The 23,833-nt window shown below is 39.2% G+C and overlaps 1 protein-coding gene across 1 annotated transcript in view; it reads right to left on the bottom strand.

Moving 5' to 3' along the window:
* Positions 1–3,244: 3,244 nt before the first annotated feature.
* LRRC36 (leucine rich repeat containing 36) overlaps positions 3,245–23,833 on the bottom strand; it is a 59,912-nt gene continuing 39,323 nt past the window's right edge. The window contains exons 7-14 of the mRNA XM_061140527.1: positions 21,583–21,634; positions 18,145–18,582; positions 14,754–15,043; positions 11,520–11,685; positions 9,140–9,285; positions 8,243–8,366; positions 6,105–6,219; positions 3,245–3,470 (exon numbers count right to left, since the gene is read on the bottom strand). Coding sequence (XP_060996510.1) covers positions 3,245–3,470; positions 6,105–6,219; positions 8,243–8,366; positions 9,140–9,285; positions 11,520–11,685; positions 14,754–15,043; positions 18,145–18,582; positions 21,583–21,634 — 1,557 coding nt within the window. The remainder of the gene's footprint in view (positions 3,471–6,104; positions 6,220–8,242; positions 8,367–9,139; positions 9,286–11,519; positions 11,686–14,753; positions 15,044–18,144; positions 18,583–21,582; positions 21,635–23,833) is intronic.

The raw sequence follows: 23,833 nt of genomic DNA, 5'->3' as shown, positions 1-23,833 counted from the left end.
GCAATGGTGCTAGAAAAGGCTTAAAAAGCACATATTCACAAATATTTTCTTTCCTGACTCAGATAACAAAGCAAAGCAGCACAACTATTTATTTCCTCATCCCTTGAGCTGTTCTGGATGTTTCTGCCCCAGGTGGCCCCAGAGTCCCTTGAGCCCAAAGTCACTTGGAGCAGGGGTTTAGAGGGGTAGTGAAACTTGAAACAGAGACTCTGGGGATTAAGTGAAAATTAGAGAGCAGAGACCATCACCTGATCACAGCAGAGCCTTGCCTAATGGCTGACAGCTGTGGGATCTCCTGACTCAGCTGACCTTGCCTTGCTCAGAGAAGAGTTTCAGAGAGCTCTCCCTCTCCCACCAGTAAGTAGTAAGAGGAATGCTTCCTCCAGCCTTGGGGAATTGGTTTAAATTGCAAGTTTACTTAAATGAGCCTAACAGGAGTGAAATCCAAATCCTGCAAATTGGCCTGGTCCAGGCTATTAAGCTGCAGGTGAGATGACTGTCTAGTACGTATGGGAGCAGCATGCTGGCCCTTCCTGTGATTGGCAGTGTGGCTTAGGGGAGCCCAGAAAGTGAATTGGCTGAGTCCTGAAACTCCACCTTGTAGGAGTAAAGTCTCCTCTTCTTGAAAAGTGGTTATGGAACCTGGAAGAAATCAAGGCCAACCCAGAGCCAGAAAACCTTTAGTCTAATAGAATCTGGTTCCTGGCAGCAACTGACCAAACAATGCCACTTAAGCCCTTCAGTTATCACTGCTCTACTCCCCACAGCTCCTCATGGTGGACAGGTTTGGATATCCTTGCTAGCAAACTCAGTTGGGCAAGGTAGAAAGGTTAGGATCTGTGGGATGGAGCTGTCAGAACCCACTATGTATAGCTCATAGGAAGTTGAAACCTGTCAGGCGGGCCCTGCCTCTCCTTTTGGGCATAGAACCTCCCTGAGGACCTGTTTTCCATGCCAGCCTTGTTTCTGTCTTTCTGCCAACAGTCCCAGGTCCAGGGTGAGGAATTCTTCTCCACTTATTTTCTATTTGATACTTGCTTCAGGGGACTTCCCCTGCTTCATGTTGAGCCCACTTAGCCCCATAGGGCAATAACACTTTGGCCCTTCCCTTGATGCCACCAATCTACTGCTGCCCTCTGGACCAAGGCCACACAGGGAAAATCAGAACCATAGTTGACTTCTGCAGGAATGACCAGCAAACCTAGAGAGGAGCCTGGCCTAGCACAGTAAATGGCCATTTTGGGTGATAATAGAAAATAGGATGGAAGGTGATTTAGTCTTGGTCAGGCTCTTTGCTTCTCCTTAGAGGTACTCTGAATAGGCTCCAGATTGGTATCATCAGATAGGAGAAGGAAGTGAGCCTGGGTTGTAGAAAGAAGCACATTATCCCTGTCCCCACCTCCCCTAAACCTTATTGGCTGTCAAGGAAGTTGGCCTGTGCACGGGGTTGGGACCATGAAACAGGACAACACAGGGCCATCAGGCTATTGACTAAGGCTACACCACCTGGGCAAGACTGAGGCTCTTTGGAGGCCTCTCAATGGAGCCAGGACAGGACCAGCAAAGCAGGGTTGGGGGGCTGTCCTTACTGACACTTCCACAGAAAACGAGCTCACTCTTAGCTCCCTCAGAGTCATGCTGCACAAACAAACTTACGGCTCCACTGCATATGCTCCTTTTGGGAACCCACATGAAGTCAAAAGGTCTGTAAATTTTAACTTAGAGATGTGTGATCTTAGTTGTGACTTTCATGTCTCATTATTACAGCATAGCTCTCCTTCCCTGCACAGCACCTGGATAAGGGGAGCAAGTAAGTGTCTAATCTTTCCACCTTCCTCTCTCTCTGACATGACCCTGAAGATGAAGAAAAGTACAATATGATGTTAGGTTGACAGTCCTTCACTCTCTAGAGCTCTCTGGCAACATGAGCTACTTGAGCAACTTTGAAGCAGAAAGACAAGAATCACTTTCATTATCCTTTCCCATTGATGCCTAATCAATCAGGATTAAAGAAAAGATTGATCCTCAGTCTGAAATACCAGGTATTCATGTGTAAAGTGGATGCTGAGTTCAGAGCTAACTGTCAGAGGCTGCACCTCTGGTCTGGACTGAGCCAGCCTTCTCTTTCATCTTTCTAGCTCCTCTCTGATCCAGCCCACTCCACATGGCGAGACATCAATCCACTGTTTCTACAGAGAAAGCGTCTCAAACACAAATCTACTACCCCTCTGCCTTCCCAATCTAAAATCCTTAAGGAGCCATGCAACATAGATGGTATGTATTTCTTCTCGGGCCTTCTGTCCCCTGATTGGACTTTCTTCCCATTTCATGGCCTTGACTTACGCTATTTCTCTCTGCAGCTCTCCCCACTGCCTCTGCCTTCAACCCTATGTTTGCCTGGTGATCTTCCATTCCAATTTTTAAGATTTTGGTTGAAAGACTGTTTCTTTAGGGGACATATTCCTGACATCATACCTCCCTCCAAAGCTAGGAAGTTTCCCTAGTTACATACTTCATGGCACCATGACCTACATTTTCCCTGCCCAGTGATCCCTGGGGGCCCAGACATTTCTACCCTGTACCCTTGGTCTAGGAGGCTCTGCACCCCTCTGTACCTGGTACCATTATACTCATTTTGCATCTTCCACTCAAACAAGTCCTCAGTGACACCTCCAATTCTCCAGAGTAGGAATTACCTACTCTCTGTCTTTCCAGGGTCTCTCTAGGCTTTTATTTAGGCCTGTTTGGTACCAATGGAAGCTTTGAACTCCATCACACAACTAAAACTAAACTGTTGGCTGCTCCAGGGAAAACATAAGACCTTGTCACCTTTAACTATGATGGGAGGAAACCCAAAACACATTTGATGAACTGATCAATAGAGATTCTCTGAAATTTCTTCTAACACAAAACATACCTGGCCATGGATATTCTTTTCTAACTTCCTACTACACAGTTTCAACTGACACTTGGGAAAAATATCTAGTGTTTTTTTCCTTTTTGACATTTTCAGTCAAGTGTTCCTATGTGATATGATGCCTAGGACTAAGTGCCAACTATTTATGTGGGCAGAAGGAAAGAATGACTTGATGGGAGGAGATAAAAAGAGAAATAAAAAGAAAGACGAATACAGTGTAATTAAGATTTTTTTCTTAATCTTGTGGGAAAATACCACCATACTAGTGGTAATGACATTGAGAGACCCCTGGGGCTGAGAGACAAGCTGCAAAAAAGGTGTACAGTGTTAGCTCCATAGACTAGGCTCTGGGACAGAGTCTGAAACAGTCTGTATTAAATACTGACCCATATCATGTGCTACTGGTGAGGAGGAAGACAGCATGCTTTTCCCAAAGGGTGATGATCTCCCCAAATGATGACTCTTCTCAGGAGGCAGGAGTGCTTTCCCAGAATAACCTTTTTGCTCTTTATTCAGCTGCTGCAGCAGATACTCATTAGTTACCACCAGGGATCTGAGACACGGGGGAAAAAGACAGTTGTGGAGTCATAAAAGCAAACTAGATGTCATTCAGACCTGAAATGTTTGCTAAAGATAAACGTAAAATGAAGTAACATCTTTAAATAGAAAGAACTATCCGACTTATGAGTGGGTTATTTTAAAAGTGGGCCAACAGTTTCTTTATTACAGTCCTGTTTGATTATGTTCCAGGTTGACTGTAGCAATAACACAGTTCACATTTTACATAGTGACTGTTTTATTCTTTCCAAAGCACTTTTCGTGATGAAATAAGTAGAAACACAAGGAGACTGGCCCCTGACCAGGCCTGCAATTTCTATTCCTATTCCCAGATCTTAATTATCTTAATTTCTACTTCTTCTAACCTATACTGCCTCAGCAATTAAACTAATAGTGCTAGTCATAATTGTATTCTTGGACTCTGCATTACCATGTAATGTTAGAAGCTATCAGAGACTTCTCCTCCTTGCCAAAAAAGATGTATGCACAATGCTATTCACTGCAGCACTATTTGTAACAGCAAGATACCATCAACCTAAATGTCCATCAGCAGAGGATTAATTACACACACCACGGAGTCCTATGTATGTATAAAAAGGAGTGAGAACTTACTCTAAACATCACTATAAAATGATTTCTAAGGTAAAATGTTAAAGCAACATTATGCCTCTTTTTATTTAATAGAGAGGGAATACAAATACATACCCACACCTGCAATGGAAGGCTAGTGGGAGGGAAGGAAAGGATAGAGAAGACAGGTAAGGAAGCTAAATTTGTTTGAATTTATCTGATTTTGTAGATCTGACTTTGGGATCATGTAAGTTTAACATAATTGTACTCAGGATTAAATCAAAATAATAAAAATATTCCTTATAGAAAAATGAAACAAATTGAACTTATATATTGAAGTGATGGTTTAACAACACAGAGAAGAATTAATTCAAGTTACTCTAAAATATAGCCATTTGTACATCACTAAAGAGATAAACCTTAATGTTCTCAAAGTGTGGTCCCCAGGCCAGGAGCAACAGCATCACCCGAAACTTACTAGAAATGCAAATTCTCAGTTCCCAGCCCAGATCTGCAGAATGAGAAACTCTGGGGGTGAGCCCCAGCACTCTGTAGTTCAACAAGTTTTCAGGTGATTCTGTACATACCCAAGTGTGATAAACATGAATTTATGCTATTCACTAGAAAGCTGAGCACCGAAAAATTGATGCTTTTGAACTGTGGTGTTGGAGAAGACTCTTGAGAGTCCCTTGGACTGCAAGGAGATCCAACCAGTCCATCCTAAAGGAGATCAGTCCTGGGTGTTCATTGGATGGACTGATGCTGAAGCTGAAACTCCAGTACTTTGGCCACCTCATGCGAAGAGTTGACTCATTGGAAAAGACCCTGATGCTGGGAGGGATTGGGGGCAGGAGGAGAAGGGGACAACAGAGGATGAGATGGCTGAATGGGATCACCGACTGGATGGGCATGAGTTTGAGTAAACTCCAGGAGTTGGTGATGGACAGGGAGGCCTGGCGTGCTGCGATTCATGGGGTCGCAAAGAGTCGGACACGACTGAGCAACTGAACTGAACTGAACTGACTGATACTCTTGTATGGGCTAACCCTATACAGAGTATAGGGGTATATACTATACTCCTATAGTATAGGGGTATGGGGTGTATACCTATACCCCTATATAGTCAGATGGCAAAGCATCTGCCTGCAACACGGAAGACCCGGGTTCAATCTATGGGTCGGTCAGGAAGATCCCCTGGAGAAAAGAATAACTCCCCACTCCAGTATTCTTGCCTGGAGAATTCCATGAACAGAGGAGCCTGATGGGCTACAGTTCATGAGGTTGAAACAAGTCGGACATGACTGAGCCACTAACACACACACACACACACACGCGCTTCTGTATATGTTTGCAATAATTAGAAAAGAAGTTTTTTAAAAAGTCAGCCAGAATGGATCTGGGTTGAATCCTCCTTATATTAAGCTATTCCAAGGAAAATTAGGAAGTGAAGTTAGGGACTGAAGGCTTGGGGAATAGAGTTCTTCTATTTAAGCTTCACTGATGGTCTTAGCAAAGGTGTTTGGCAAATCAAAATTTCAAGGGCTTCTCTAAATATAGCAATAGTCTTGAGGTTTCTTCTGATTTGTCTAGCCTGTAGCCTGGGGAAACTGTTCTTTGAAGAGCCTCATGCTATTGAACTCCTCTGAAGAGAACACATACATTGGATTCTTTCCCTATCACTCTGAGTGTGCTTGACCTTTCTTCTAGGACCAAGAACAGGTAGACATTTTTCAGAAGAGCAAGATGGCTTGGTTTTAGGGGTACATTGTGACTGAGGAAAGCTAGCTGACCCAAATAAGGGTCCTGTTGGATCCAGTGAGAAACTACTTATTATTGAGGTGATGTAACCCAGCAGTGCCAGCAACGATATTTAGTCCCTGGTGTGTTCTGGAAAGCAGTATTTTGACCCCTGAGCTAACTGGCCTGGATACAGGTTGTTTACATGCAGAATATAGTTAATTTGGAAAGTATATAGATATTAACTTGCCAGGTAAAACAAAGGAGATAAAGGAAAGTAAATATCTGCTTCCAGAAGCCAGCTTGAAGGATCCAATCCTACCTCTGACTTTCGTGGAGAAGAGTCACGGTCTCCTCTAGCTTTTTCAGCTGGGCAAGCTCCTGGTTCAGGCAAGACACCTGCATGTTCAGCTGTTGGTTTTTGCGCAGAAGATCATCTACAAAGGTTACAGCATATGGGGGTGAGAGGATTCCAAGCGGCTAGTCTTTGAGCAGAGTTTGAGTGAACAGGTGGGCATCTTGAAGAATTGGAGGCCCCACTGCACCCACCTCCACACTCCATTCACCATTCCTTCTCTTGAAGACAGCAGATATAGTGATAAGAATATACAGTTTAGCAGAAGACATATCTGAATTAAAATTCAACCACTTGATCTTGCAGAAACTGAATTTGTGGCCAAGGCCTTCATACTTAGCTTTCCAAATATGTTACCAAGGCTTGCAATAATAAGGTAGTGAAAGCACAAGAACTATGGATCTTAAGGAAGTCAGTCTTCTAGAACAGTACTTAAATTTTCATATGCTTACAAATTGCCTGGGGAATCTTATTAAAAAACAGACTCTGATTCAGTAGGTCTGAGGTGAGGCCAAGTATTCTATATATGTAACAAATCCCTGAGTGATGGTAATGTTGCCAATCTCTGGTTCACACTTTGAGTAGCAAGGTTCTGGAAGGTAGAAATCAGGGCTGCAACAGCTGTATTTATCACCAGTAATCCAAAGAGAGTAGTGGGCCTCACGGCTGGTTGAAAATAATTATCTAGTGAATAAACACCTATTTATTTTCAGTGTAGGTAAGTGGAGACTGATGTCTTGATTATTCAGGCTTATAAATATTAGAGAGATGAGATTCATCTCTGGAAATTCAATGCTGATTTCCAAATCAAATTTCTCATACAAATATCCAAATACCCATAATGTTTGTTTTGGTGTGCTGAACTAGAAGTTTAAAGTCAAGGGTAGACTTTTATCTACCTAAACTATACTAAGAATAAAGTAGAACAAATCACAAATTCAATAGGATATTATTTTTCACCTGTCATAATGAAGAAAAATATATAATACTCAGTGTTGGCAAGGGTGAAATGAAAAGGCATTCAAATACATACTTGTTGCTGATGTGTGTATAAACTGAAACCACCTTTTTAGGAATGATTTGGCAACGTGTAACAAAAACCTCAAAAATGTCCACATCCTTGGACCCACTAATTCTACTTCAAGGAATGTCTCCTAGGAAAACTGGTAGAAAGTGTACACAAAGATTTTTTTTTTTTAACAAAGATTTATATACACAGATATTAATAGCTGCATTATTTATAACAGCATAAATATTAGGACTCTCAGCTCCATCAGGAGAGAAGATGATCTTAGAGAAGCATTTTCACTCCAGGGTCTTTTCTTCTATTTCAAGTCTTTGAATGTTTGGAAATTCTTTTAATTATTTATAATATAAATAATGACAGCTTTATTTACAATAACTAACATTAAAAACAACTATATAGAGGACTAAATAGATAAATATGGTATATTAATGTGATATTAGAGGAAATGCCTATGCTATTAAATTAATAACATTAGCTTGTAGAATAACATTAGCTTGTAGACTGCCGAGGGCCAATAGTAGAGGAACCTAAATGCACCAGAGTTGAACTTTTTAGAGTAGAGAAGTGGTCTGTATTTTGATTGGATGGAATTAAATGAGTATACATATACGTTGAAACTCATCAAACTTAGAATGTGTGCATTTTGTTGTATGTAAATTCGTTTTGAAAAATCAAAACACAAATTTTAATTCTGAGTTTAAAATATATGTATAGGGATATAGGTGAAAGAAAATATACCCAAAACACTAATGGTAGTTATTTCTGGGTAGTGAGATTTTATTTTCCTTATATTTTTCAAACGTTCTGTAAGGAACATGATCTGCTATAATCAGAAAAAAAACAAGTGTCATTCGCAAAAAATAATGACAATAATAACATTTGTAAATACTTTACACTTATAAAAGAGTAAACTCTCTTCTTCTGGTAACTCAAGTCACCTGCATTACAACTCTGAGGCAAAATGATTGTTTCCATTTAGGAAGCCATATGCGCTCTGAATGACAAAACTTATTAAATGGGTCATCTATAAACAAAATGTTGTCTTGAGATGCACCACACATTGCTTTCCTGGACTTACCATAAGTGTGGGACGGGTGCCCACTGACAATCGAAGTGGTAGCACCTTCCTCCAAACGCTGGATTTTTTCTGACAAAATGAGGTTTTCCTCCAGCACTCTGACTAGTTTTTGCTTCAAACTTTCCTTTAGATTAGAAAACAAAATACAAACACATTAAGAACCTGAAATTCCGGAAAGTGTTTTTAGAAGATTGAAAGAATTTTTGCTCTTTTTAGTGATAAACCGAATGGAGGTCAGCCTCTCTCTTTCTCACTAGAATTTTAATTCATTGGTAAACATAGTTCAAGTGCAGCAAAGAAACTTATCACATGCATTTTACCACATGTGAATTATCCACTACTATTACGAAACAAGTGGCTGTTTTGACAAGTGGGCAGCATTATGAGTCACCTATTTAAAGTTTCTAGAAAATAAACTTGATGTCTGAAAATCCTCTAATGTTAAGAAAAGGTTGGGGGGAAGTCTAAGAAAATGAATCCCTTCTTTCCCTCCCAGAGCCAGAAGCCTAATGCTCTAGGGAGTGGCCCCTGGTTTAGGATTTTCCATCAGAAGGGAGGAAAGACAATCCCAGAGACATCTAATTCCCTCATCTGAATCAAATCATAACCTTCAAGAACACAGTCCTAAATGTTTTCACTCTAAGTCTTTTTTTTCCCCTCCATTTCAAGTCTTTCCTTAGAATTTCTGGATTAGGGAGTCAACCCTGAAGAACCTCCAAGCTGTCCCTGCAAGTTTTGTGTTCCTGATTTGCACAGACTGACTTTTCTACATTTCAGTTCATAAGCATCTAGGTGTTCAAGTGATGATGGTCTTTATGGCACAGAGCTGTTCTAGCCTTGCTGCTTTTTCCTTTTCTAATAAAGGAAGAGTAGGAAAAGAAGATGAGAGCAGCATACCATGTCATTAGGGACCAGCTGTCCTGTCTCCTTCAGTTCCATCTCCCTCCTGTGGAAGGTTTTTGATGTATCTTCCGGATGCGAGCGACACCACTGCTGAGAAGGTGCAGGGACTACCAAGGTCAGAAGCAGATCTCGGGCAGGACCTGCCAAAAATTCAGGTTGGGCACACGGGCCAGTCTTAAAAGCTAAAGCAGAGAATTCCTAGTCAATAACTACCAGCTCTGTCAGACAAATAGGGTAATCTAATGTCTCCTTTTTACAAGAATTTAGTAAGTAACTGTAAGAGATGTTTCATGATGGAGATTAAAAAACTATATCCCACATCTATGGACAAACAACAGTAGACTCTCATGAGTGCATGCTCTGTGCTATTCTCTAATCACTGATGAGTGGCTCCTGGGGATAATTTCCTACAAAACAAGAGCAAAGGATCAATGTGGGAAGGAAAGTAACTGGGCTAAGACTTTTCTTCTGTATGTCACTTTAGATATTAAAAAAAAAGGCTAAACCTAAACAACTTTATTTTATTTTATTTTTATGCAATTTGTGACTGTTAACTTTCTTTTTTTTTCCATTTATTTTTACTAGTTGGAGGCTAATTACTTTACAATATTGTAGTGGTTTTTGCCATACATTGACATGAATCAGCCATGGATTTACATGTGTTCCCCATCCCGATCCCCCCTCCCGCCTCCCTCCCCACCCCATCCCTCTGGGTCTTCCCAGTGCACCAGCCCCGAGCACTTGTCTCATGCATCCAACCTGGGCTGGTGATCTGTTTCACCCTTGATAGTATACATGTTTCAATGCTGTTCTCTCAAAACATCCCACCCTCGCCTTCTCCCACAGAGTCCAAAATTCTGTTCTGTACATCTGTGTCTCTTTTTCTGTTTTGCATATAGGGTTATTGTTACCATCTTTCTAAATTCCATATATATGTGTATACTGTACTGGTCTTTATCTTTCTGGCTTACTTCAAATGGGCTCCAGTTTCATTCATCTCATTAGAACTGATTCAAATGAATTCTTTTTAATGGCTGAGTAATATTCCATGGTGTATATGTACCACAGCTTCCTTATCCATTCGTCTGCTGATGGGCACCTAGGTTGCTTCCATGTCCTGGCTATTATGAACAGTGCTGCTGCAATGAACACTGGGGTGCACGCGTCTCTTTCAGATCGGGTTTCCTCGGTGTGTATGCCCAGGAGTGGGATTGATGGGTCATATGGCAGTTCTATTTCCAGTTTTTAAAGAAATCTCCACACTGTTTTCCATAACGGCTGTACTAGTTTGCATTCCCACCAACAGTGTAAGAGGGTTCCCTTTTCTCCACACCCTCTCCAGCATTTATTACTTGTAGACTTTTGGATAGCAGCCATCCTGACTGGCGTGTAATGGTACCTCATTGTGGTTTTGATTTGCATTTCTCTGATAATGAGTGATGTTGAGCATCTTTTCATGTGTTTGTTAGCCATCTGTATTTCAACTTTAAAGTCATATCTGACTCTTTTATGACCCCATGGACAGCCTGCAGGGCTCTTCTGTCCATGGAGCTCTTCAGGCAAGAATACTGGAGTGGGTTGCCATGTCTTTCTCCAGAGGACCTTCCTGATCCAGGGATCAAACCTGGGTCTCCTGCATTGCAGAAGGATTCTTTACTTTCTCAGCCAATAGGGAAGCCCTTAAAGTTCCTAGTTTTTACTTAAACTCTTATCACCACTATTAAGCAACAAATAGGCACATGGGGACAATATTTGCAAAACTGTTTCCCCCCAAGTTCCTAAAAACAAAGTCCTGAAAAAGAGTCCAGGTCATTTAGTCATTAGAGTTTTACAAATCATAACATTTCCATAGGCATCTCAGACCTCTGATGATTAAACTCAGTTTCTATTGTATTTATTATTGGCATTTTCCCCAAGGATCGTAAAATCCTTTGGTAATCATTAACATGACCACACTTTATTTTGTACATCATCACTTAAAGACTACCAAAAAAAAAAAAAGTTACAGGAAAACAAGACAACTGGTACAGGAGAGAAGAGTGCTTATGAAAACAGAGAATGGAATTCCCAGGCAGTAGAGTGGTTAGGACTTGGTGTTTTCACTGCTGTGGGCCCAGGTTCAATCCCTGGTGAGGGAACTAAGAGCATGCATAGAGTTGGCAAGCTGCACGGTGCAACCAAAAAAGGAAAAACAGGAAAGATGATTGTAAGAAAAATGCAGATTTGTCAATCACTGTGTGGCTGACAAATTTTGGTAAGTGATCATGAGAACAATTTCCCCTGCAAGTAAAGGGGGCTGAGTGGCTTTTATCAGAATGTAGAGCAGAAGCAAGGCTGAGCCCTTCTCTGAGAACTGAGAATGAATTCGCTTTACCGAGAAACTTCTTGTTGAGGAGGAGGGAGCCGGAGCCGTTCCAGTGCTTATCCACAAGCTCCAGGAGCTGTCTGAGGACAGTGGCCACATGGGAGGTTCTGGCAGAGACGGGGGGACTGTGGTTTCCTGGCAAACCATGCAAACTGCCCAGGTCACTAGAGAGAGGCTCAAGAAAAAAAAAAAAAACAAACACCCAACCATTTGTCATTCTTACACAATAAGGGAAGTAAAAACCCAGACATTTAAAGGGTTAACATTAAGCAAAAGAGAAAGTTGACTTCATTTTTCAGTTCAGATTTGAATAGAATATTATTTATGTCTAAGACAAATACAATAATATATACAAGGATAATTTCAAAGCAAACAGTATCTTCTATCATAATTTTCTATGGAGATTTTCAGAAGAGAACAAAAAATGTTTTAACACCTATGTCTATGGCTCAATGTATTATGTTATGTAATATGCAAAGATTAAACTGCAGAACATTTTTTAAGGTATTACATTATAAAATAAAATGGGGAGTAATTTAATAAAAGTTATAACTCATAAGCTTATATCTAGTATATTAATATATAATAAACTTAACTGTCCTATAACATTTTAAGTGTTATGTTAAATGCTATTGTTGGACCCAGTACTAAAGATACTTTTTATTCAGTAAGAATCTTACATATACAGATGCATAGGTAGAGCTCTCTCTCCAGTGGAACTTCAAATTGTTTTTAATTCATTCAGATATGATGTATATGTCTATATATTTAGTCATGTCTGAATGAATTAAAAAACAACTGGGGACTTCCCTGGTGGTCCAGTGGTTAAGAATCCACCTGCCAATGCAGGAAACATAGGTTCAATCACTGGTCCAGGAAGATCCCACATGCCACAGGGCAACTAAGCCCACGTACCACAACTACTGAGCCAGCATGCCCTAGAGCTTGTGCTCTGCAACAAGAGAAGCCACTGCAATGAGAAGCCCAAACACTGCAACAAGCTCATGAGCGGCACTGAAGACCCAGTGCAGCCAGTAAATAAATTAATTAAAATTCTCAAAAGTTAAAAAAAAATTGTGAATTTTACTGGACAGATCAATCTTTTCTGTGAGTTCTCAAGGGACTTCAAGGAAGCTGTTACATATTAAAAACACCCAAATTATTTCTCAACCTTTGGCTCTTTTGATATTAAAAATACATAAATGATTAATTAGCTTATGCTGTCATATCTGACAACCATGAAACAGAACACCAGACAGTGATATTTATGACTTGAGTCACACATGTGGCCTATGATTAATAAGGGAAAGCATTATAAATGAGATAAACATTTATTAAACAGATCTGTACTGAACACTGATCATGTGCATTGAGAGTTCTATATAAGGTCTGTGAACATATGAAGTAAAAGATGAAGTCCTTAAGAAGTTAATCTTATTAGGAAGAAAAGTCATAGAAAGACTGGTTACACTACAAGCCACTTTAGAGGATCTTGTGAAAAATGGATATTAACTGTCATTGGTTTTTCATGTATTGGCAATACTGTGTGTGCATCATGAAGCAACTTAGAAACACACATATGCCTTATGTATTTTCTTTCACTTTTCATAATGTGGTGAGAGTGGGATAATTTTTTATGAACTTTGGGATAATTCTGTTACTTTTAATTTTCAGCAAACTATGCCTTATTTTTTAAAATTTAATTTTTATAATTTGTGATTCTAAAGTCAGCTGGTTAGAAATAAATTTTTTAATCAAGAATTCATATTTGATTTAATTTTGTGTTTTTTTAAATATGGGATTATTTTTTAAACAACTTTTAAGCACTCTTCTGATTTATACCTTTCTAGAAACTAAACGGTGTATTTCTTTTATATTTATATTCAAGCAGCTCTTTTATAACTTTTCATATAAAGAAATACAGTATGTAACAGGAAAAAAGAAATGGGAATTTTTAAGACAGTCCAGAAAAGTGCATTGAGATTTTAATTGCTGTTTTAACAATATAACATGAAATAGAGGTGAGAAAATTTCCTAGAACATATCTTATTAATATAGTACCCAAGTATCCTAAATGTTGCTATGGCTTTACCCTAAATACATTAACACTAGTGCTCTTGTCTAGAACAATAGGCATCAGTGACTGAAGATGGAAAACAAAAAAGAACAAAAAAGTCAAAAAAGTATTACAAGACTGCCCCCTTTGGTACATAAAAATTATAACCAATTCCAAAGTTTCAAAAACTGAATAGAAAGTATTTAAAAGCTAAAAAAACCCAACCAACCAAATAACAACAAAATCCCTTTATAAGCCCATGTCAATGTGGAAAGATTTCCAGCAACTGAAACAAAAGTAACTAGAAATAGTTGTTTTGACCAAATAACCTGCTTTCTCACAAGGCAGTAAGTCATTAAATGACAAAAGATTTGTATGACTAAGACTATGGGTTCAAGGGAAGAGAATGTCCTGAGAGCTATAGTTCCTTTAACTAATGAGAAGAAGGCTTCATGATGGAATTAAAGCCTGGAGAAAAATTAATATTCAGATAGATGAGAGGGGAGAAGACAGCGTTCTCCATGGAGGAATATATACAAAAGCAGTGACAAAACTTAGTTAATGAGTAAGAACAATACTATCAAACTATAATTTTATAAAATGAATTAAATAATATATGTGGGAATGGTTTTTGATTTGTTATTCATTCCCTGAGCCAACTCTCAGCTAAAAATCTTTTGGATTATCTAATTCATCATCTTAATCTAATTCATTGTGGGGAAAAACTGGAATAATTTTAATTTCTGGACAGGAAAGCAATGCTTTCAGAAGAAAGGTCCCTAGCAAGTTAGTCATTTGTAGCCAAAGCAAATGTGTAAACATGGTAAGATTATAAGCCACAATGAAACAGAGATCACTCTTCAACCAACCCTGAGCCCCTGGCAACTTGTGTATTCTTTCCTATTGTAAACTCTGTCCACTTATTATCGAAGTACTTCGCCCCCATGTTTATGTTCTAGAAGTAGATTAGGGACCATTCTTCCTGTGACAAATGCAGCAGAAGGGAAATGACTTTCCCAAAGGCAAAAGAATCACAGGCTTTGGCCTGGCAGTATTACCCACTGACCTCTGAAAATCCCTTTGAATTTCTATCACTCTTGATCGAAACTACCACCACCAAAACAGAACCCGATTCTAATCTTGGACCTGATGTGTTTTTATACAAGCATAAACAAGTCATCACTTGCCTCACTGCCTGTAGCATCTTTGAAACCATGCTTTGTATTCAGGGTGGCAAGGATATTTTCTTTCCGTCTGAATCCTCTTCTTGATGGGCTTAATGACCTCTTGGTCAAATTCTCTCTGTTTTCTGATGTCCCAGTAGGCAATAGCAGTGTCTTCAGAGAGTCTCCCAGGACGGAGTTGTTTGGGAAAGAACCACGTGCTTGTGTTAAATCACTGATGCTGGTGGCTAATTGTTGCTCTACATTCACCACCAGAGCAGGATCACTGTTGAAATGGGTTGCAGCATACAGATCTGTGAAGGAAACAGGCCAGGAGATGAACCTGCTCTTCAACTCTTTCATGTCTCCCTTCCTTCCTTACCCTGTCTGAAGTCCAAGGATCACAATGGCCTCTCCCTAGTATATACTCTCAACTGTATGGATTCTCCCTTCCTATCCACCTCACAAAACCCCAAATCTGGTTAAATACTCTGTGTACATACTCCAAACCTACAGCAGAGCAGTGGGAAGTGACTGGAGAACAATATGCATCTCTTTCTACCATCTTCACTTTAGGTTCATAACCACTATCTTAACTGGGCCCAGCTATTTTAATACATTACCCTAATCAATTTACTCTCCTATTCTTTGAGATCACTATTTCACATCTCTTCTCCTCAAACTTCCAACACTTTCTCCTCCCTCCTCGCTCTCAGGTGCTTTATTTCTCTGAGTAAATCAGAGGCAATCAAAGAAAACATTTATGTGATCTCACCACTAAATTTACCAATTCTACCTGTATTTGGGTCTATAAATTATCTGCCTTCCTTCTTATTGTAATATATGAACTGTCTGTGCTTCAATCCAAGGCCAACTCTCCACTGGTAGACTAAATTCCATCTCCTCTAGACCACCCCCCTATTTTGTTTTTTGTAATTGTTCCCTTTCTCTCCTGCATCAACAATTTTCCCTCTACTAGGTCATTTCCACCATGTTCTCTTTGATCCAATCCCCCTTCCAGCTACATTTCCACATCTTTGCTCCCCTTCACTGCAAAACTCCTTGAAGGTGTATATATTTGGTAATTCTATTGCTTCTCCTTTGATTCTTTCTTTAATTCACCTCAACAAGCCTTTTACTAATCACACATCTCCTGGAGCTGCTCACTACATGGGTTCAATGCCTGGGTTGGGAAGATCCCCTGGAGAAGGAAATGACAACCTACTCCAATATTCTTGCCTGTGAAATCCCATGGACAGAGGAATCTGGCAGGGGCTACAGTCCATGGGGTTGCAAGAGTCAGACACAACTTAGTGACCGAACCACCACCACCAATGCATTGCCAAATACCATGATCATTTCTCAGTCCCAGAAGTGTTAAAGGCATCTATTAAAAACATCTGACACTGTATTTATCACTCTCTCCTTCCTGAAACACATTTTTCATGTGGCTTCCAGGTTACCACTCCCTCTTTGGCTTTTTTCTTTTCTCTTACTTAGTGGCTGCCACTTTCTTGCTCTCCATGATGGTTTCTCTTCATTAACGAGATTTCTAATTGTTGGAGGACTCAAGTTAGTCCTCAGATATCTTTTCTATCTATATTTACCCCCTTGGGGAGATTATACCCAATCTGTTTTAAGGCCATCCACACACTTTTAATTCCCAGCCCCACCTTCTTCCCTGAACTCCAGACTAATATATCTAATTATCAAATTGGCATCTCTGAGAAGTTTTAATAGGCACCTCAAACTCAACATGTCTAAGACCAACTCTTGGTGTCTATCCTAAAACCTGTTCCTCATACTCTTTTCCATCTGAGTAAATGGTAACTCCATCCTTCCATTTATTCAGACTTGAAACCTGAGAGTTATACTTGACTTGCTTTCTCTCATACTTCATCCTCAACCCAGCAGCAAATCATGGACTGTTATCTTTGGAACATATTCAGAATCTATTTCTTACCACCTATACTGCTTTCTCTCTAGTTCAAGTTACCATCATCTCTCTCTCTCTCTCTCTCTCTTTTTTTTACCATCATCTCTTATCTAGATTCTGATCTTTTAGAATTTTAGAAACTTCTGTCCTTGCTCCCCATTGTCTATTCTCAACTAAGCAGCAAGAGTAATTTTTAAGTTAGATGTCACTTGTCTGCTACAAACTCTCCAACAGCTCCTGATCTGACCCAGAATGAATGTCTGATTATCTGACTTTATCTATACACCTCATCTACCTCACTCTGCTGTAGCAGCCCTGCTTCCTCATTGTTCCTTGAACATGCGAAGCATGTTCCAGTTTCAGGAACTTTGCACTTAATATTTCCACTGTCTAAAACTTCTCTCCCCCCACCCCCCCGCAAGTTATCCACATGACTCACATGCATTTTATTCAAGCCTGTACTTTTACTTCTCATTTGAGAAGCTTTCCCTGATCATTCCATCTAAAGCTTTACCTCCTTCATATTGCTCTCTAATAAGTGCTATGTGCATGTGTGCGTGTTAAGTTGCTTCAGGCGTGTCCGACTCTTTGTGACCTTATGCACTATAGCCCACCAAGCTCGTCTGTCCATGGGATTCTCCAGGTAAGAATACTGGAGTGGGCTGCCAGTCCCTCCTCCAGGGGATCTTCCTGACCCAGGGGTCAAACCCATGTCTCTTATGTCTCCTACATTGGCAGGAGGGTTCTTTACTGCTGGAGCCACCTGGGAAGCCATTCTCTAATACCCTTATGTTATTTTTCTTCACAACACTTATCATAAGCTGGCTTCTATATTTATAATTTATTTTATCATCTGTCTTACCTCTTTAGAATAGAATTTCCATGAAAGTAGGGACCTTTTTTACCAATGCAAAAATACACATGGAATTTCACTTTTGTTTGCTATGTTATCTACAGAGCTAGAATAGCATCTGGCATATAGTAGGTATTTAACACATTTTGTTGAATAAATACACAACTAAAGCGTGGTCTCCAACACTTACTTTCTTAAAACTAGCTTTTTCTGAAAAAGTAACTCTGATTAGAAGTGATTGAGACCAGAGAAGACTAAATGTTACCAGAAATATATCCCAGGATGCTATTTAACTGAAATAACATATAGTTATCAAGTTTGCATTTATACAAATTTTCTCTAATATATCTATCTTGTTAAACTCATACCCTGTAGAGTTCTCGAGGCTCTGACTACTGGTCACGATTTATTCATTCACTTGGCCACACCATGAAGTTTGCAGGATATTTTAGTTCCCAGCCAGGAACTGAACCCACACCCTCAGCAGTGAAAGCACAGAATCCTAACCATTGGACTGACAGGGAATTCCCCAATGTAAGAAATATTTATTCCAAAATATGCAGTTAAACTTCAATCTTTACACCTATTAAAGAAAAGAGGCCTACAAACTGATAGGAAGCTATTACCTGAACTAAGCTTCAAAAGCCTTCCAGTGCTGGAGTCAGGGTTTGACAGAGAAGTCAGTAAGTCTCCACAGGAGTGGGATGTGGTGGCTTTCATGTTATTTGAAGGCTTTGTGCTATATTCTCGGTAGTTCTTGTTTCTCTGAGGCCTTTTACCAATACTTCCGTGAAGGGACAGATTTTGAGAATAATGACTATCATAATTTTCTAGACCAACATCTGAAGGTAACTGATAGGGATGAATCTGGCTAGAATCACCCACATCCAGGCGTTTACCCAATGAGGCATCATGGGTAAGCTGATAAGTATCAGGTTTTGGTATCAAGTCCTTTTCTGGAGAAGAACCTGAAGACTTGTCCAAAAAGGATATTCGGTACCCTTCTTTAGCCATCTTCTCTGGGGATCGAACTGTCAACTGATGAGGTGAGTAGCGTCTGATTTCTAACCATCACCAAGCGGGGGAAAAAAAGACAGTGAGAATTTTTAGAGTAGCCTTGTTCACTAGATAAACTCTTGTCTACAAAAAAAAAAAAAAACAGTTCTCAGGAAGAGATGGTTTATAATTTTTATAAGTGGTAGCATAAAATTATGGAGGGATTCCTACAACAAAGAACAACAAAACATGCTGGACATTGTGTAAACAGTAAAGACTATAACATTCTGGAGATAAATTTTATGTCAACCTAATTTCCTAGGAATTTCCTTCGAAAACTGTAGTGTCAGAGTTTTCTATATTTACACTTCCACTATTTTGGTGCACCCCCACATGACAAAAGTTGGGGTCTTATGTATTCAGTCTATGGACAACAGTTGGTAGGTCTCTCATTTCACAGACTCCTCACAATAAAGCTAAACCCATTCCCACTCCGAATCTCCACCCAGAGGATATAGGTTCACACACTGGGAACTACTGCTGCTGCTGCTGCTAAGTCATTTCAGTCGTATCCAACTCTGTGAGACCCCATAGACGGCAGCCCACCAGGCTTCACCATCCATGGGATTCTCCAGGCAAGAGTACTGGAGTGGGTTGCCATTGCCTTCTCCATGGGAACCACTATCATAAGCCAATTAAATGACAGGAAATGCAAAACCTATGAAAACCCCTAAACCAATTCCAAAACATTTCTCTCAGCCAGCTGTATCAGAATCTGATACAGCCGAAAGCTGAAAAGCTTCAGAGTGGGGCAACTAAAGCATCAGACAAAGAGAGAAGTCTCTGTGTTCTTTGGGGTTTTCAGATATTCATATGTTTGAAGGCCTTCCTGAGTTAGTCACATTAACTTAGAACAGTGGAACTTTCTATCTCTATAGAATCTTTAAGAATATCAATGTTTTGACTAAGCACCAGTCCATACAGTGGAAGAAATGTTAGAGAACAATATTTTTATGTAAGAAAAAGAATCTAAGAACATGTAATGAGATTAAATAATTCAGACTATCCCTCCTGTTGAAGATATCTAATAAGTGGTATCATATATATATCCTTAAAAGCATTAAAGAGCTAACAAGCTAGTGAGGAGTTTCTAGGCAAAAATCTAGAAAACAGCAATAACTCTTATAGATGACACTAGCACTTAAAGTCCCTTTTTCTCTAAGGAGATTTAGGGTAAAAGGTATAAAATCCTAGTCCAGGATTCATCCAAGGTAAAGAGTATGAGAAACCACCTCCTCACCACCTACCCAACATTAAGATGGGAACCTAAGCAGGAAACAATTTTCAGAATAAAGGTAAACTTGGAATAAACTAGCCCTTATACACTGGTAATCCAGGTTTGCATTATCTGGGTGATCCAGGGAACCTCAAATTTTGAGCATGGATTAAGATGATCCCAGATTGATAGTCCCCTAGCTAACTGGTAGAAGCAAATGAAAGTCTAATCTGGAAAAGATACCTTGTAAGACTTTAAACCATTCCTACAAATAGTTTTTAAAATATAATATCCAGCAATTAGCCAAAGCAAACAAAAAAGGAAATAAGACAAGTGAGAATGAGTAGGAAAAAACAGACAACACAGGCACACAAAAATTGGAATTAATAGATGCAGCTTACACAATGGCTATTTTTACTATGTTTAAAGATATAAAACATCTGGGAAATTTCTGCTTATAAAAAGTGGCCCAGAAGATTTGAAAAAGAACCAAATCAAATTTATAAAACTGAAAATAAAACTAGTGAAATTAAGAATTCAGCAAACAAGCTTAACAGCAGATTAGACACAGCTGAAAAGAATGAATTTAAAGTATGGGTCAGAAGGGATTATCCAGAATGTAGATCAAACAAAAAAGATGAATTATGTGAAAGAATAAGAGGCAAAGAGGACAATGTAAAAGTCTCTGACATATATTCACTTAATCAAGAGTTATAGAGGGACAAGACAGAAAAAATAGGACACATTATTTTTGAAGCACTCTGCAGAAATAATGAGACAGAATGTACCAATTCAAGTGCAATAAATACCAAACAAGAAAAATAAAAAGAAATTCACACATCACAGTGAAATCACAAAAAAATCAAACACAATTGGAAAATCTTAAAAGCAGCCAGAAGAAAAAAACATTATCCTTGCAGGAGTGACAAATTTCTAGCTAACATCTCAAAAGCAACCATAAAAGACAGACTACAGTGGAATACCTTCAATATTTTGAAAGAAATAACTGCCAACATAGAAATTTATACCCAACCAAAATACCCTTTAAGAATTATAGTGAGATAGGGGCATTTTTAGACAATCAAAAGCTGAAAGAATTCATTACCAGTAGACATACACTAAAGAAAATTCTAAAAGATGTACTATGAACTACAGGAAAATTATCTCAGAAGGGAAGTCTAGGATTAAAAAAAGAAGAAGAAATAAAAAGCAAAACAAAGTAGTAAATATATGGATAAGCTTAAATAAACATTGACTTTATAAAAATAGTATCTAGTGAGTTTTTAAAAATATAATTAAAATCCATAATAATAATACATTTATCAGGAGGGATTAAAAGGAGTAAAGTACTTTAAGTTCTTTGAATTTTCCAAGAGAAGTGTTAAGGTGTTGATTAATTTTAAAACTGAACAAGTTAAGGACACATATTATAATTTGGGGCATAATAAGATCAAAAGCACAGAAAGAGTGTATAACTTATAAATTAGCAGAAAGAAAAAATTGGTGAATAAAAACATAATAAATCCAAAAGAAGTCAAGAAAGGTAAAAGAAACAAGTAATAGTTAGCCAATAAAAAAAGTCAAGAATAAAGGGAGTCAAGACTATCGTCTCTTCAACTAGAAAAACCTCAGAGGTCACTAAGCATTCAGGGCAGCCCTTTATGACAGCAGAAAAGAATTCATCGTGTAGTGCCCCCGGACGGAGACATCTCCCTCCATCTTCTCTCAAATCCCATCACATCTAGATTTCTCTGACTGGCATGAAGAAAAATATTGTAAGCAAAATATTTACCATCTTCCTGGTTATTCTCACTTGGCATCTCTCTTCTTGCCACTTCCTGCATCTAAAAAGAAAAGGTTTAAAGGTTAGAAAAGTGTCAGTGGGCATTCAGACATGAGTTTAACTAGAACAGAGAGGGGGAAGGGTTCAGAACACTTCCCTGTTAGTAAGCAAGTCCATCCTTGCAAACTAGGGACCAAAATAAAAAAACTAAATAAAATTGGGGAAAAAAAATTCTTTAAACTAGCCACAATGCAAAGAGTTTCTAGAGTTGTTTCGGAGCAGATAAAGAGATGCCTTGCAAAGATAAAATACTCTTTAGATATCTCACACCAAACAGTGAGATATTCTATTTTCTCTGTTTTTGATAACTCAGCATAGAGTTTAGATGGTACCACCTTTCCCAACTTATTTCTGTTTAAAGAACTCACATATTTATATTACCTCTGGTAAAGCTGAGCATCAAGCACAGGAGCTACTGGGACTTATAATAGGCTGAAAATTAATCTAAGGTATAATTAAGCAAGGATTTATACAAAGTAGAAAGCCATCTCAATTCAGTTAGTAGCTCAGTTGTATCCAACTCTTTGTGACCCCATGGACTGCAGCATGCCAGGCTTCCCTGTCCATCACCAACTCCCGAAACTTACTCAAAACCCATGTCCACTGAGTCGGTGATGCTATCCAACCATCTCATTCTCTGTCGTCTCTGTCGTCCCCTTCTCCTCCCGCCTTCAGTCTTTCCCAGCATCAGGGTCTTTTCCAATGAGTCAGTTCTTTGCATCAGGTGGCCAAAGTATTGGAGCTTCAGCTTCAACATCAGGCCTTCCAGTGAATATTCATTCAGGACTGATTTCCTTTAGGATTGACTGGCTGGATCTCCTTGCAGTCCAAGATACTCTCAAGAGTCTTCTCTAACACCACAGTTCAAAAGCATCAATTCTTTGATTGCTTAGCTTTCTTTATAGTCCAACTCTCACATCCAGACATGACTACTGGAAAAACCATAGCTTTGACTAGATAGACATTACTTGTTGGCAAAGTAATGTCTCTGCTTTTTAATATGCTGTCTAGGTTGGTCATAGCTTTTCTTACAAGGAATAAGTGTCTTTTAATTTCATGTCTGGAGTCACCATCTGCAGTGATTTTGGAGCCCCCAAAAATAAAGTCTGTCACTGTTTCCACTGTTTCCCCATCTATTTGCCATGAAGTGATGGGACCAGATGCCATGATCTTAGTTTCCTGAATGTTGAGTTTTAAGCCAAGTTTTTCATTCTCCTTTCACTTTCATCAAGAGGCTCTTTAGTTCTTCGCTTTCTGCCATAAGGGTGGTGTCATCTGCATATCTGAGGTTATCATTGATATTTCTCCCAGTGATCTTGATTCCAGTTTGTGCTCCATCCATTCCGGCATTTCACATGATGTACTCTGCATATGTTAAATAAGCAGGGTGACAATATACAGCCTTGATGTACTTCTTTCCCGATTTGCAACCAGTCTGCTGTTCCATGTCCAGTTCTAACTGTTGCTTCCTGACCTGCATACAGATTTGGCAGGAGTCAGGTCAGGTGTCTGGTATTCCCATCTCTTTAAGAATTTTGCACAGTTTATTGTGATCTACACAGTCAACGGCTTTGGCGTAGTTAATAAAACAGAAGTGGATGTTTTTCTGGAACTCTCTTGCTTTTTCGATGATCCAACGGATGTTGGCAATTTGATCTCTGGTTCCTCTGCCTTTTCTAAATCCAGTTTGAACATCTGGAAGTTCACAGTTCACATACTGTTGAAGCCTGGCTTGGAGAATCTTGAGCATTACTTTGCTAGCATGTGAGATGAGTGCAATTGTGCGGTAGTTTGAACATTCTTTGGCATTGCCTTTCTTTGGGATTGGAATGAAAACTCACCTTTTCCAGTCCCGGGGCCACTGCTGAGTTTTCCAAATTTGCTGGCATATTGAGTGCAGCACTTTCAAAGCATCATCTTCTAGGATTTGAAATAGCTCAACTGGAATTCCATCACCTCCACTAGCTTTGTTTGTAGTGACGCTTCTTAAGACCCACTTGACTTCGCATTCCACGATGTCTGGCTCTAGGTGAGTGATCACACCATTGTGGTTATCTGAGTCATGAAGATCTTTTTTGTATAGTTCTGTGTATTCTTGCCACCTCTTCTTAATATTTTCTGCTTCTGTTAGGTCCATACATTTCTGTCCTTTATTGCACTCATCTTTGCATGAAATGTTCCCCTGGTATCTCTAATTTTC

The sequence above is a fragment of the Dama dama genome, chromosome 4 (assembly GCF_033118175.1).
Source record: "Dama dama isolate Ldn47 chromosome 4, ASM3311817v1, whole genome shotgun sequence".
Classification (NCBI taxonomy): domain Eukaryota; kingdom Metazoa; phylum Chordata; class Mammalia; order Artiodactyla; family Cervidae; genus Dama; species Dama dama.
Note: the sequence above shows the minus strand (reverse complement) of the source record. Positions and strands in the feature narration are given on the sequence as shown.